Here is a 13,643-nt window from a genome sequence, read left to right as displayed (position 1 = left end):
TTCAATGCTCTGACTGAGGGAAGGAGGTTGTTGCTCAAAATCTCACAATAAATGGCCCCATTCATCCTCTCCTTAGTACAGTGCAGTTGTCCTGTCCCCTTCACAGAAAAGCACCCCCAAAGCATGATGTTACCACCCCCGTGCTTCACAGTAGGGATGGTGTTCTTGGGATGCAACTCATCCTTTTTCCTCCAAACATGACGAGTGAAGTTTACACCAAAAAGTTCTACTTTGGTCTCATCTGACCACATGACTTTCTCCCATGCCTCCTCTGGATCATCCAGATGGTCATTGGCAAACTTCAGATGGGCCTGGACATGTGATGACTTGAGCAAGGGAACCTTCCGTGCAATGCATGATTTGAAACCATGACGGCGTAGTGTTCTACCGACCGTAACCTTTGAAACTGGTCCCAGCTCTCTTCATGTCATTGACCAGCTCCTCCCTTGTAGTTCTGGGCTGATTCCTCACCTTTCTTATCAGTGATACCCCACGAGGTGAGATCTTGCATGGAGCCCCAGTCCGAGGGAGACTCACAGTCGTCTTTAGCCTCTTCCATTTTCTAACAATTGCTCCAACAGTTGATCTATTTTCACCAAGCTGCTTGGCAATTGCCCCGTAGCCCTTTTCAGCCTTGTGGAGGTCCACAATTTTGTCTCTGGTGTCTTTTGACAGCTCTTTGGTTTTGCCTATGGTAGTAGTTGGCGTCTGACTGTGGGGTGGACAGGTGTCTTTAAAGAGCTCAAACAGGTGCTACTAAGTTAATTAATGAGTGGAGTAGAGGAGTACAAGACAAATTCTTTAAAAATCATTCAATGTAATTTTCTGGGTTTTTTTTTTTTTTTTTCTCTGTCTCTCAGAGTGGGATGTACCTACAATGTGAATTTCAGACTCCTCCATGATTTCTAACTGGGAGAACTTGCAAAATCGCAGGGTGTTCAAATACTTCTGTTCCTCACTGTATATTCCAACCAGGAGGTGTGTGTGTCCTGCTCTTGTCCTAATCCTGTAGGTGACGCTATAAATCCTATGGTCACAAATAAAAGACTGTGTCGCTCAATGAACGATACAGAAATCTAGGTGTAGAACTGGTGGAAAAATGAGTTTCCTACAGACAGGCCACATCTGGGAGAGCAGGTAATTACCGTATTTTTTGCTCCATAAGACGCACCTAGGTTTTAGAGGAGAAAAACAAGAAAAAAAATATTCTGAACCAATGGACTGCAGACACAGTACAGGGGATGACCAGAGACTGCGGACACAGTACAGGGGATGGCCAGAGACTGCGGACACGGTACAGGGGATGGCCAGAGACTGCGGACACGGTACAGGGGATGGCCAGAGACTGCGGACACGGTACAGGGGATGGCCAGAGACTGCGGACACGGTACAGGGGATGGCCAGAGACTGCGGACACGGTACAGGGGATGGCCAGAGACTGCGGACACGGTACAGGGGATGGCCAGAGACTGCGGACACGGTACAGGGGATGGCCAGAGACTGCGGACACGGTACAGGGGATGGCCAGAGTCTGCGTACCTTTGGGGAGGGAGGGGGAGCGGGTACCTAAATTTGACAGATACCCGCTCCCACTTCTGCGGAGTTATCCTTCCTTCCTTCTTCCCGCGGCGGCTTCTGTGACAGCCGGGTGCCCGGAGCCTTCTGGGACCTGTCATGTGTCCCAGAAGACACCGGACCATTCACAAAGCGCGGCGCTTCTCGCGCATGCGCAGTGGGCACCCGGCTGTCACAGAAGCTGCTGCGGGAAGACTGCAGCGCTGGAGCGAGGAACTGGTAAGGTCCTGCAGGAGAGAAGAGCTGAGCGGCCGGCCCGATATTCTGACATGGTGGCGGCAGAAATACCGGACTGGCCGCTTTACATTCGCTCCATAAGACGCACTGACCTTTTCCCCCCTTTTTTGGGGGGAAAAATATGCGTCTTATGGAGGGAAAAATACGGTAATGGCTATCCTCCTTTTTGGAGGATGAATTTGAACCTCGCACATTTAGTTAGAAAGGCACGATGGGTGTAGGAATGGATTGGAATGAGCACATGAAGGCAGGGGTAAAATATTTCCCCGTTGAGTGGGGAGCCTTACAGGTGGAGAGAAGGGAGGAATAGAGTAGAGGAGCAGTGGGAGAAAAAGTAGAGAAGGTAATTTTAGGTGAAGAAGACAGTAGATGGAAAGACGCAAAGAAGGCTACAAGGAGTTCAAGTAGTCTGTAATTTTAGTGGAGCTCGGGGAAGAACCTGTGGTCAGAGGTGGGGGCGACAAGACTAATCGGATTGGCCAAGGCCCATGAAGTTTAGCCCAGAGTATCAAATGAAAGTGAATTGGAAACAGTGCTGTTTTGCATGAGCAATATACAATGATTAGTTTGAGTCTGTGAGAAATGCATATCATGCGAGTTGTAAGGACAGACTATGTGTAAATTAGCATTATATATCATGACTCAGCCGGGCCTAAGAGGCCGAGTGGGGACATGGGGCCGAACACCCAAGGAGGGGGTCGAGAAACAACATCCACCTATTCCACAGTGTCAGAGTGTGTGTGTGTGTGTGTGTGTGTGTGTGTGTGTGTGTGTGTGTGTGTGTGTGTGTGTGTGTGTGTGTGTGTGTGTGTGTGTGTGTGTGTGTGTGTGTATATATTTTAGAGGTTTCAGAGGATACAACGATAATGAAGAAAAAATATTGGGAAAGGTAACAAACAATCTCACTTGAGAGTATATGGCCATAGGTTGCTGACAAGCCAGGTAGTACAAACATTGTAGTAGCATTGGGAAAAAGACAAGGGGTAGAGAGGGAAGGGGAGGGAAATCTGGTGCATTTTTAAGGCCACTCTGGCTACAAGGGCATATAGCGAGGCATATGGTAAACGCAGCTTAAAATCTGGTAACAACTGTGTAAAACATGTACAATAAACCTAATGATTTGTTTGTAGGATCAGTTGTGGCAAGGCAAAGGCAATAGCATCAGTTTGAGCCTATTCCCCTATGGCAAAATGGGAACAGGCTAAGGAGGAATAGGAGGCTGTGGGATCGATTAAACAAACCAAAGCTGCGGTGGGCACAGTTTCCCTGCCATAGGAGGGGGGAAAAAAGGGCACATTGAATAAAAAAAACTATAAAGTGAAATGTCCTGCCAGGGAAGAGGGGTCAACACAAAGACCTAGCAGAGGGCAGGGATAGCTATCAGAAGTATAAATAATGGGGAGGGGAAAAAGACTTTAGTTACACCACAGGTGGACTATGGACTGTCATAAAGATTGTATCTCTGATGGCATATAGAGTTCTGGACAATGTAGGAGATCCCTTGCTGGATATTCCGCATATGGCTTCCCCAACATGAACAGGTGCATAAAACGAATCACAAAGCCAAAATAAAGATTAGGTGTTCGAACTATCAAAGGTTAAGTAGACTGTTCAGCCATACGACCCCTGGGGGCTCTCCACCCTAACCTCAGAGGGTGTAGAGGGCAGCGACCGCAAGCCTTGGAAATGCCTGGAGAAGCTTAGAGGACGCCTCCTAGGGGTTTGATAGGGAATGTTTTATATGTGTTTAAGTAATGAAGTTGAAGGAGTAGCACCAGGTTTACACCAATGTAGATGGGCTGGCTAAGAATACTGCTGGTTATTGGAAATTAAAAATCAACAATGTTGAGTGCATTGGATGGAGGGAGAACCAACCCCTGACCTCCAGGTAGCAGAAGTTTAATGTAGGCACCAGGCTTTTCCCGCATAGATAAGACAATAAATGAGAGCTAAATATGGCTATTAAGCGGAGTATCTGCTACCAGAGAGAACAGGTTTAAACAAGGGTTGGAAAAAAGTCTATTTCGTGGCATCGAGGGTAAATGAGACTGAGTCTCCACTTGCAAAAAGGAGGTATGTCCAAGTTGTTGTCTGTTGCCTACAGGGTGGAAGATTTGGGAATGCAGCTGCTGTAATGTCTGTTCTTTTTGGAAGTCCAGGGAGGATGTCTTGCTATTCTGGGAGGATCTGGTCCCAGACTCTTGTGGTACACTGTAGGATGAAAGTAAAACCTGTGGTAGCTTTAGGCTAAGTTCAGGGGTACGGGCTTGTAGATCTTTTCCATCATGAGAAAACAAGAATTTATTTGGGGGGGGGGTTACACCTCCAATAATTAATCCAAGCTGAGCATTATACCTGCAGAAAGGGGTGAAAGGCCTTGTGTTTTATGGAGGGTCTGCTGGACAAGATCAGCGCACAAACTGTATCTGTGGCCCTGAAATCCTCAATCGTCTCTGATAGGCCCCGTATGCATAAATTCCTTTTGCGGGCCCTATTCCCAAAGTCCTCAAGTTGGTCACAAGGTGAGGCCAACTCCTTTTTGGGCTGCCTCCAGGTCTTGCTCATGTCCTTCAAGGACACTCCTAGCAGCTTGCTTCTCACACTCCAGTGATGCAATGCGCTGGCTAATTTCACGGGTCTTACATTGGGGCTCCAAGGTGATGCGACTCTGGCTTCAGCTAACTTGTCCCGGACAATCTCGCTCAAGTAAGAGAGAAGAGAGGCATCAGGAGAGTCACGTACTGTAGGCTGATGAAGTCCTGACTGTATGGTTCAGCTGGTAGTTTTCAGACGAGCCGCCGTTGCTCATGGCATGTTCTCTTGGCAGGTGCTGGGTGAACATGTGGACTTCTGGAATGCTGGTTCATCCCAACAAGCACCCCAACTCTGTCAGCTTTTGTTCCTGTCTGGACTCTGTTGGGGAGATTTACCCTCTATTTATCCGGTGTACAGTTATCGAAAGTAAAAGAAAATCCCAAATTTTGGGTTGACACTGGAACAGCAATAGAGTGGAAATCTTCCAATGGGGACACTAGTTCTGGTGACACTGTGGGATTCCCTCACTTTGGAGGGATTTCTTCTCACTTCCTCTTGTGGCTAGAGGACAGGAAGTGAAGGAAAATCTTCTCTAACCCTAATGTCAAAGAAAAAAAACTAAAATGCCAGGGGTTATAACCCTTTTATTCTATCCAAAACATATCAAAACCCCAGAACATGTAATACATTACAGCATAATAGTCCATGGATAGTGGCTGTACTTTCTTTTTTCCATGCTTTTTATATTTGCACATACATTGGTTTGCTGAAGATTTACAGCCACTGCAGACAGAGCCAGCATACGATATTTCCAGGTGTGTTGGATGCTCGGTCCTCTGCCTTTCACTTTGGTTTTTCCTGCTGGTTGCCATGTCATTGATAGGTCTTGTATAGTGATGTGGGGGCTGGTGGATCAAACCACAGCACACGATGGGGCACACAGGTATCTGAAATTTCTGGAAGTGTCAGGAAGATCTTTTGGATGCCATAGACTTTTAGCAAGTGGACAGCCCGAGCCAAAATGAGATATAGATAGATATATATATATATATATTTTAGTGAAGGAAATAAATATTTGATCCCCTGCTGATTTTGAATGTTTGCCCACTCAAAAATGATCAGTCTAAAAATTGAATGGTAGGTGTATTGTAACACTGAGAGACAGAATAGCAACAAAAAATTCAAAAGAAATGCATGTCTAACAAATTTTGCACTGATTTGCATGTTCATGAGGGAAATAAGTATTTGATCCCCTTCACCAACATGACTTGGTACTTGGCGGCAAATCCCTTGTTGGCAATCACAGAGGTCAGACGTTTCCTGTAGTTGGCCACCAGGTTTGCACGCATCTCAGGAGGGATTTTAGCCTACTCCTCTTGACAGATCCTCTCCAAGTCATTAAGGTTTGGTGGCTGAAGTTTGGCAACTCGAACTTTCAGCTCCCTCCACAGATTTTCAGTCGGATTAAGGTCTGGAGACTGGCTAGGCCACTCCAGGACCTTAATGTGCTTCTTCTTGAGCTACTCCTTTGTTGCCTTGGCCGTGTGTTTTGGGTCATTGTCTCATGCTGGAACACCCATCCATGATCCATTTCCAATGCCCTAGCTGAGGGAAAAAGGTTCTCACCCAAGAAATGACGATACATTGCCCCGACCATCATCCCTTTGATGCGGTGCAGTTGTCCTGTCCCCTTACCAGAAAAACACTCCTAAAGCAGAATGTTTCCGCCACCGTGTTTGACAGTTGCGATGGCGTTCTTGGGTTCATAGGCACCATTCCTCCTCCTCCAAACAAAGCGAGTTGAGTTGATGCCAAAAAGCTCGATTTTGGTCTCATCTGACCACAACACTTTCAACCAGTCCTCCTCTGCATCATTTAGCTGTTCAGTGGCAAACTTCAGATGGACCTGGACATGTGCTTTCTTGAGCAGAGGGCCCTTGCAGGCACTGCAGGATTTCAATCCTTGTCGGCGTAGTGTGTTACCAATAGTTTGCTTGGTGATTGTGGTCCCAGCTGCCTGGAGATCATTGACAAGATCCTCGCGTGTAGTTCTGGGATGATTCCTCACAGTTCTCATGATCATTGACACTCCAGGAGGAGAGATCTTGCATGGTGCACCAGACCTAGGGAGACTGACAGTTGTTTTGTGTTTCTTCCATTTGCGAATAATTGCACCAACTGTTGTCACCTTCTCACCAAGCTGCTTGGTGATAGTTTGGTAGCCCAGTCCAGCCTTGTGTAGGTCTACAATCTTGTCCCTGACATCCTTGGACAGCTCTTTTGGTCTTTGCCATGGTGGAGAGTTTGGAATCTGATTGTTTGATTTCTCCTGTGGACAGGTGTCTTTTTATACAGGTAACAAAATGAGATTAGCATCACTCCCTTTTAAGAGACTGCTTCTAATCTCAGTTTGTTACCTGTATGAAAGACACCTTTTAGCCAGAAATCCTGCTGAATGATAGGGGATCAAATACTTATTTCTCTCATGAACATGCAAATCAGTGCATAATTTGTTAGACATGCATTTCTTTTGAATTTTTTGTTGCTATTCTGTCTCTCAGTGTTACAATACACCTACAATTCGATTTTTATACTGATCATTTCTTTGTGAGTGGGCAAACATTCACAATCTGCAGGGGATCAAATTACGTGTGTGTGTGTGTGTGTCCAACATATCAATGTGTTTGTTGTACCATGTACTTGTATGAAAAAGTATCCTGTTCTTTGTGTTGCTTCCTTTTGTGTGAAATCTTTGTTGTTCCTACCAGTCCCTCTGCTTTCCTATTAAAAACTGACCACACATTGCATGAGAGCAAAGCCTAGTCAGTCCTCTAACTGTGCTGGAAACTCAGCCTGCTCTCCTGCAATGATCAGACTTGTCCTGACACCCCCCCCCCCCCTGCACAGCCACTCATTGGACAGTTGTGCAAGGGGGGGGGGGGTGCATAAGAAGCTTGGAGGGAATGTGAATATATATACAGGTGAAATGCAAAAAATTTGAATATCGTGCAAAAGTTCATTTATTTCAGTAATGCAACTTAAAAGGTGAAACTAATATATGAGACTCATTACATGCAAAGCAAGATAGTTCAAGCCGTGATTTGTCATAATTGTGATGATTATGGCTTACAGCTCATGAAAACCCCAAATCCACAATCTCAGAAAATTAGCATATTGTGAAAAAAGGTACAATATTCTAGGCTCAAAGTGTCCCACTCTAATCAGCTAATTAAACCATAACACCTGCAAAGGGTTCCTGAGCCTTTAAATGATCTCTCAGTCTGGTTCAGTAGGAATCACAATCATGGGAAGGACTGCTGACCTGATAGTTGTGCAGAAAACCATCATTGACACCCTCCATAAGGAGGGAAAGCCTCAAAAGGTAATTGCAAAAGAAGTTGGATGTTCCCAAAGTGCTGTATCAAAGCACATTAATAGAAAGTTATGTGGAAGGGAAAAGTGTGGAAGAAAAAGGTGCACAAGCAGCATGGATGACCGCAGCCTGGAGAGGATTGTCAGGAAAAGGCCATTCAAAAGTGTTGGTGACTTTCACAAGGAGTGGACTGAGGCTGGAGTCAGTGCATCAAGAGCCACCACACACAGACGGATCCTGGACATGGGCTTCAAATGTTGTATTCCTCTTGTCAAGCCGCTCCTGAAGAACAAACAACGTCAGAAGCGTCTTACCTGGGCTAAAGAAAAACAGACCTGGTCTGTTGCTCAGTGGTCCAAAGTCCTCTTCTGATGAGAGCAACGTTTGCATTTTATTTGGAAACCAAGAACCCAGAGTATGGAGGAAGAATGGAGAGGCACACACTGCAAGATGCTTGAAGTCCAGTGTGAAGTTTCCACAGTCTGTGTTGATTTGGGGAGCCATGTCATCTGCTGGTGTTGGTCCACTGTGCTTCATTAAGTCCAGGGTCAACACAGCTGTCTACCAGGAGATTTTGGAGCACTTCATGCTTCCTTCCACGGACGAGCTTTATGGGGATGCTGACTTCATTTTCCAGCAGGACTTGGCACCTGCCCACACTGCCAAAAGCACCAAAACCTGGTTCAATGACCGTGGGATTACTGTGCTTGATTGGCCAACAAACTCGCCTGACCTGAACCCCATAGAGAATCTATGGGGCATTGCCAAGAGAAAGATGAGAGACATGAGACCAAACAATGCAGAAGAGCTGAAGGCCGCTATTGAAGCATCCTGGTCTTCCTTAACACCTCAGCAGTGCCACAGGCTGATAGCTTCCATGCCACGCCGCCTTGAGGCAGTAATTGCTGCAAAAGGGGCCCAAACCAAGTACTGAGTACATATGCATGCTTATACTTTTCAGAGGTCCGATATTGTTCTATGTACAATCCTTGTTTTATTGATTGCATGTAATATTCTAATTTTCTGAGATTGTGGATTTGGGGTTTTCATGAGCTGTAAGCCATAATCATCACAAATATGATAAATCACGGCTTTAACTATCTTGCTTTGCATGTAATGAGTCTATCTCATATATTAGTTTCACCTTTTAAGTTGCATTACTGAAATAAATGAACTTTTGCACGATATTCTAATTTTTTGAGTTTCACCTATGTGTGTATATGTATATATGTGTATGTATGTGTGTGTATATACAGTTGTGTTTAAAATAATAGCAGTCAGACATCACTAACCTGATCAATCACTGTTTTTGGTAGAAATGATATTTCTACATGGCAAATAATTTACTAGCAATTGTTACAATTAGTGAAGCCAAGCTATCTGCAAGAAGCCCCCGCAAAGTCCCACTGTTGAAAAAAAGACGTGCTGAAGAGGTTACAATTTGCCAAAGAGCACATTGACTGGCCTAAAGAGAAATGGCGCAACATTTTTTGGACTGATGGAAGTAAGATTGTTCTTTTTGGGTCTAGTGGCCGGAGACAGTTTGTCAGACGACCCCCAAACACTGAATTCAAGCCACAGTACACTGGGAAGACAGTGAAGCATGGTTGCGCAAGCATCATGATATGGGGATGTTTCTCATACTACGGTGTTGGGCCTATTTATCGCATACCAGGGATCATGGATCAGTTTGAATACATCAGAATACTTGAAGACCGGGGCGGACTGACCATTTGGAAACTGGCATTGCCTGAGGGCCCGGGGTGAGTAGGGGGACCCATGAGATGCCCCTGGTACCTTTTTCATAGGCTTTTTTGAGTTTGGGCAAGGACACGGGCCCCATGATCCCCTATTGCCCAGGGGCCCCATGAGTTGTCAGTCCGCCCCTGCTTGAAGAGGTTATGCTGAAGAGGAAATGCCCTTGAAATGGGTGTTCCAACAAGACAACGACCCCAAACACACCAGTAAACATGCAACATCTTGGTTCCAGACCAACAAGATTGACGTTATGGAGTGGCCAGCCCAATCCCTGGATCTTAATCCAATAGAAAACTTGTGGGGTGACATCAAAAATGCAGTTTCTGAGGCAAAACCCAGAAATAGAGAAGAACTGTGGAATGTAGTCCAGTCATCCTGGGCTGGAATACCTGTTCACAGGTGCCAGAAGTTGGTTGACTCCATGCAACACAGATGTACAGCAGTTCTCAGAAACAGTGCTTATACAACTAAATATTAAGTGATTCAAAGGAAAGCAAAATCTTCAAACATTTTTCAGTTTATATAGTGAATGTTTGAGTTTGTAAAGAAGAATACAAACTGCTATTTTCTTGAACAGTCTAATCACTTTTCTTCAATTTTTTTAGAGCAACAACACAAATTTGATATTTTTCTTCATGTTTTGATTTGGAATAGAATGTGTAATGTTCCCAATGCATTTGTGTGTATGGAAATAAAAGCTATTAGAAGGATTTTGAGCTTTATTCATTTTTTTCAACACACTGCTATTATTTTGAACACAACTATATGTGTCTGTGTCTGTGTGTGTGTGTGTGTGTGTGTGTGTGTGTGTGTGTGTGTGTGTGTGTGTGTGTGTGTGTGTGTGTGTATACAGTGGGGATCGAAAGTATGGGCACCCCAGCTAAAAATTTGTATTAATGTGCATAAAGAAGCCAAGGAAAGATGGAAAAATATCCAAAAGGCATAAAATTACAGATTAGACATTCTTATAATATGTCAGCAAAAGTTAGATTTTATTTCCATCATTTACATTTTCAAAATAACCGAAAACAAAAAAATGGCGTCTGCAAAAGTTTGGGCACCCTGCAGAGTTAATATCTTGTACTGCCCCCTTTGGCAAGTATCACAGCTTGTAAACGCTTTTTGTAGCCAGCCAAGAGTCTTTCAATTCTTGTTTGAGGTATCTTTGCCCATTCTTCCTTACAAAAGTCTTCCAGTTCTTTGAGATTTCTGGGCTGTCTGTCACGCACTGCGCTTTTAAGGTTTATCCATAGATTTTCAATTATGTTGAGGTCAGGAGACTGTGAAGGCCATGGCAAAACCTTCAGTTTACGCCTCTTGATGTAATCCCCCGTGGATTTCGAGGTGTGTTTAGGATCATTATCCATTTGTAGAAGCCATCCTCTCTTTAACTTCTGCTTTTTCACAGATGGCATCAAGTTACCATCCAAAATTTGCTGAAATTTTATTGAATCCATTTTTCCTTCTACTCGTGAGATGTTCCCTGTGCCACTGGCTGCAACACAACCCCAAAGCATGATTGATCCAACCCCATGCTTAACAGTTGGACAGAGGTTCTTTTCATTAAATTCTGTGCCCCTTCTTCTCCAAACGTACCTTTGCTCATTCCGGCCAAAAAGTTCAATTTTAACCTCATCGGTCCACAGAACTTGTTTCCAAAATGCATCAGGCTTGTTTATATGTTCATTTGCAAAGTTCAAACAATGATTTTTGCGGTGAGGACATAGAAGAGGTTTTCTTCTGATGACTCTTCCATGAAGACCATATTTGTACAAGTATCTCTTTATAGTGGAATAGTGTACCACAACTCCAGTGTCTGCCAGATCTTTCTGGAGGGATCGTGCAGTCAAACGTGGGTTTTGAATTGTTTTTCTCACAATCCTGCGAGCTGTTCTGTCTGATATTTTTCTTGGTCTTCCAGATCTTGCTTTAACTTCCACTGTTCCTGATGACTGCCATTTCTTAATTACATTCCGAACAGAGGATATTGACATCTGAAAACGCTGTGCTATCTTCTTATAGCCTTCTCCAGCTTTGTGAGCATCAACTATTTTCAGTTTCAGTTTTCTAGACAACTGCTTAGAAGAACCCATGGTGCTGATTGTTGGGGCAAGGTCAGATGAGTCTGGGCATTTAAAACCGTTGAGCTTGACATCACCTGGTCTTCCCAGACGATGATTGAGAACAATCCATGACACTGACAGGTCTCAGCTTGGCAAAGGGGGCAGTGCATGCTATAAATTCTGCAGGGTGCCCAAACTTTTGCAGACGCCATTTTTTTGTTTTCTGTTATTTTGAAAGTGTAAATGATGGAAATAAAATCTAACTTTTGTTGACATATTATAAGAATGTCTAATCTGTAATTTGATGCCTTTTGGAGATTTTTCCATCTTTCCTTGGCTTCTTTATGCACATTAATGCAAATTTTTAGCTGGGGTGCCCAAACTTTCGATCCCCACTGTATGTGTATATATATATATATATATATATATATATATATATATATATATATATATAATGTTTATATCTTTTACACAAAATAATTCAGTTTAAAATAGAAATGGAAAAATGGAAGGCAAAATATTTAAAAGGTGAGGGTTTACATATACTATATTTTAACAGAAATGTTGCTTTGTTTCTACTAGGTAGGGTAACAGGGTCCACTTTATAGCAGGCAGTGCTCCTCTACCTTACCAGTCCACAACCAGAGGTCTGAAAAGTCCAGTGTTGAGGAACTTGACACATTCCTTCCCACCTGCCAACAATATAGCAATGCTTTCACATGGGGGAGGAGGTGCTCCATATCATAAATTGCCCTTACTACCAGAGACAAATCAAAACTGCTGTATACTTTGCTGGGGAAATTCTGTATTCAAGTCAGGTAACTTGCTGCTCTTTGTTTTATGTGGCCTTTTATTTGCAGACTGAAATAATGAGGAACGAGTTTGAAAGACTATCTGCTCGCCAACCGCTTGAACTTCTCAGCATGAAAAGGTGACTTTTATTTTTTTGTTTTTATATTGATGTGTGGGCCTTCACATTCCCGACATGTCATCGTGCATATCTGTGCTCATCTGTTCTTTTGATTTAAGGCTGAAACATAAATTTTATGCAGATGCATAATTACCTTTTTAAAAGGTGCAGACATTGCTTTGATTTACCCATTTGTCTATACCTATGCACAGATTCTATGGATTGTTAATACTGACTTCCAGTTCTGTGCTTTGCTTTGTAAATATGTATTCATTATTTTGATATGGTATATTTAGTTATTTATTATTATAGGGTGCAGTTTAAAGCTGCAGTAAATAGTATTACATATTTACTTGTTATGCCTTTTGTCCTTCTTTTGTGGATGATGCATACAGATGTTTTTTTCTTTTTCTTCTGAAGTACAATATTCTTTTATTTAATGATTTGTAAAAATGTGTGTGTGAAGCTTGTAAAGAACAAATCTAAAACTTGTTTAGACGTGTCTTGAAAATGAATCATAATGCAGTTTTTGTATGTCTTCTACTTTCCAGATATGAATTACCTGCCCCTTCTTCGGGTCAGAGGAATGACATAACAGCATGGCAGGAGTGCGTCAATAACTCAATGGCACAGCTGGAGCACCAGGCAATTCGAATTGAGAACCTTGAAATTATGTCCCAGCATGGTTGCAATGCATGGAAAGTCTATAATGAGTGAGTTCAACTTAGGAAGAGAAAAATAGTCTTTTAAAATATGAATGGCTTTGCAAACCTGTAACAAACATTAACTGAATAAACAAAATATTGTATTTAGTAGCTGTGACGGAGGTATAGGTGAGACAGAACACACGCGCAGAGCAGTGGGCACACAAGGTTTTTATTGAGGGATTTGGGGCACTTGATCGGTGCAGCAAGGGTTAAGTCCGGGGCACACAGCAGAGGAACAGTTCAGGCAGGTAATGGGTAAAGTCCAGGCTACAACAGGGCAGTTCAGACAGACAATGGGTAAGTCCGGGCACGCAGCAGAAGGGAAGGCTGGCAGACAATGGGCAATCCGGGCACACAGTAGAGGGGCAGTTCAGGCAAATATAATCCGAGCACACAGCAGAAGGCAGCTCTGGCAGGCAAGGGTAATCAGGGCACACAGCAGAAGGCAGCTCTGGCAGGCAGCAGGTCCGGGCACTCAGCAGAAG

The 13,643-nt window shown here is 43.7% G+C and overlaps 1 protein-coding gene across 1 annotated transcript in view; it reads left to right on the top strand.

Moving 5' to 3' along the window:
• The window catches only part of BCAS2 (BCAS2 pre-mRNA processing factor), a 38,665-nt gene that overhangs the window by 15,244 nt on the left and 9,778 nt on the right, over positions 1-13,643 (top strand). The window contains exons 3-4 of the mRNA XM_089681086.1: positions 12,402-12,472; positions 13,003-13,164. Of these exons, the coding sequence (XP_089537212.1) occupies positions 12,402-12,472; positions 13,003-13,164 (233 nt within the window). The remainder of the gene's footprint in view (positions 1-12,401; positions 12,473-13,002; positions 13,165-13,643) is intronic.

Source organism: Staurois parvus, unplaced genomic scaffold, assembly GCF_062004578.1.
Source record: "Staurois parvus isolate SC_StPar_1 unplaced genomic scaffold, SC_StPar_1.0 ptg000258l, whole genome shotgun sequence".
NCBI lineage: Eukaryota > Metazoa > Chordata > Amphibia > Anura > Ranidae > Staurois > Staurois parvus.
The sequence above is the reverse complement of the archived record's forward strand: the minus strand, read 5'-3'. Positions and strand labels throughout refer to the sequence as shown.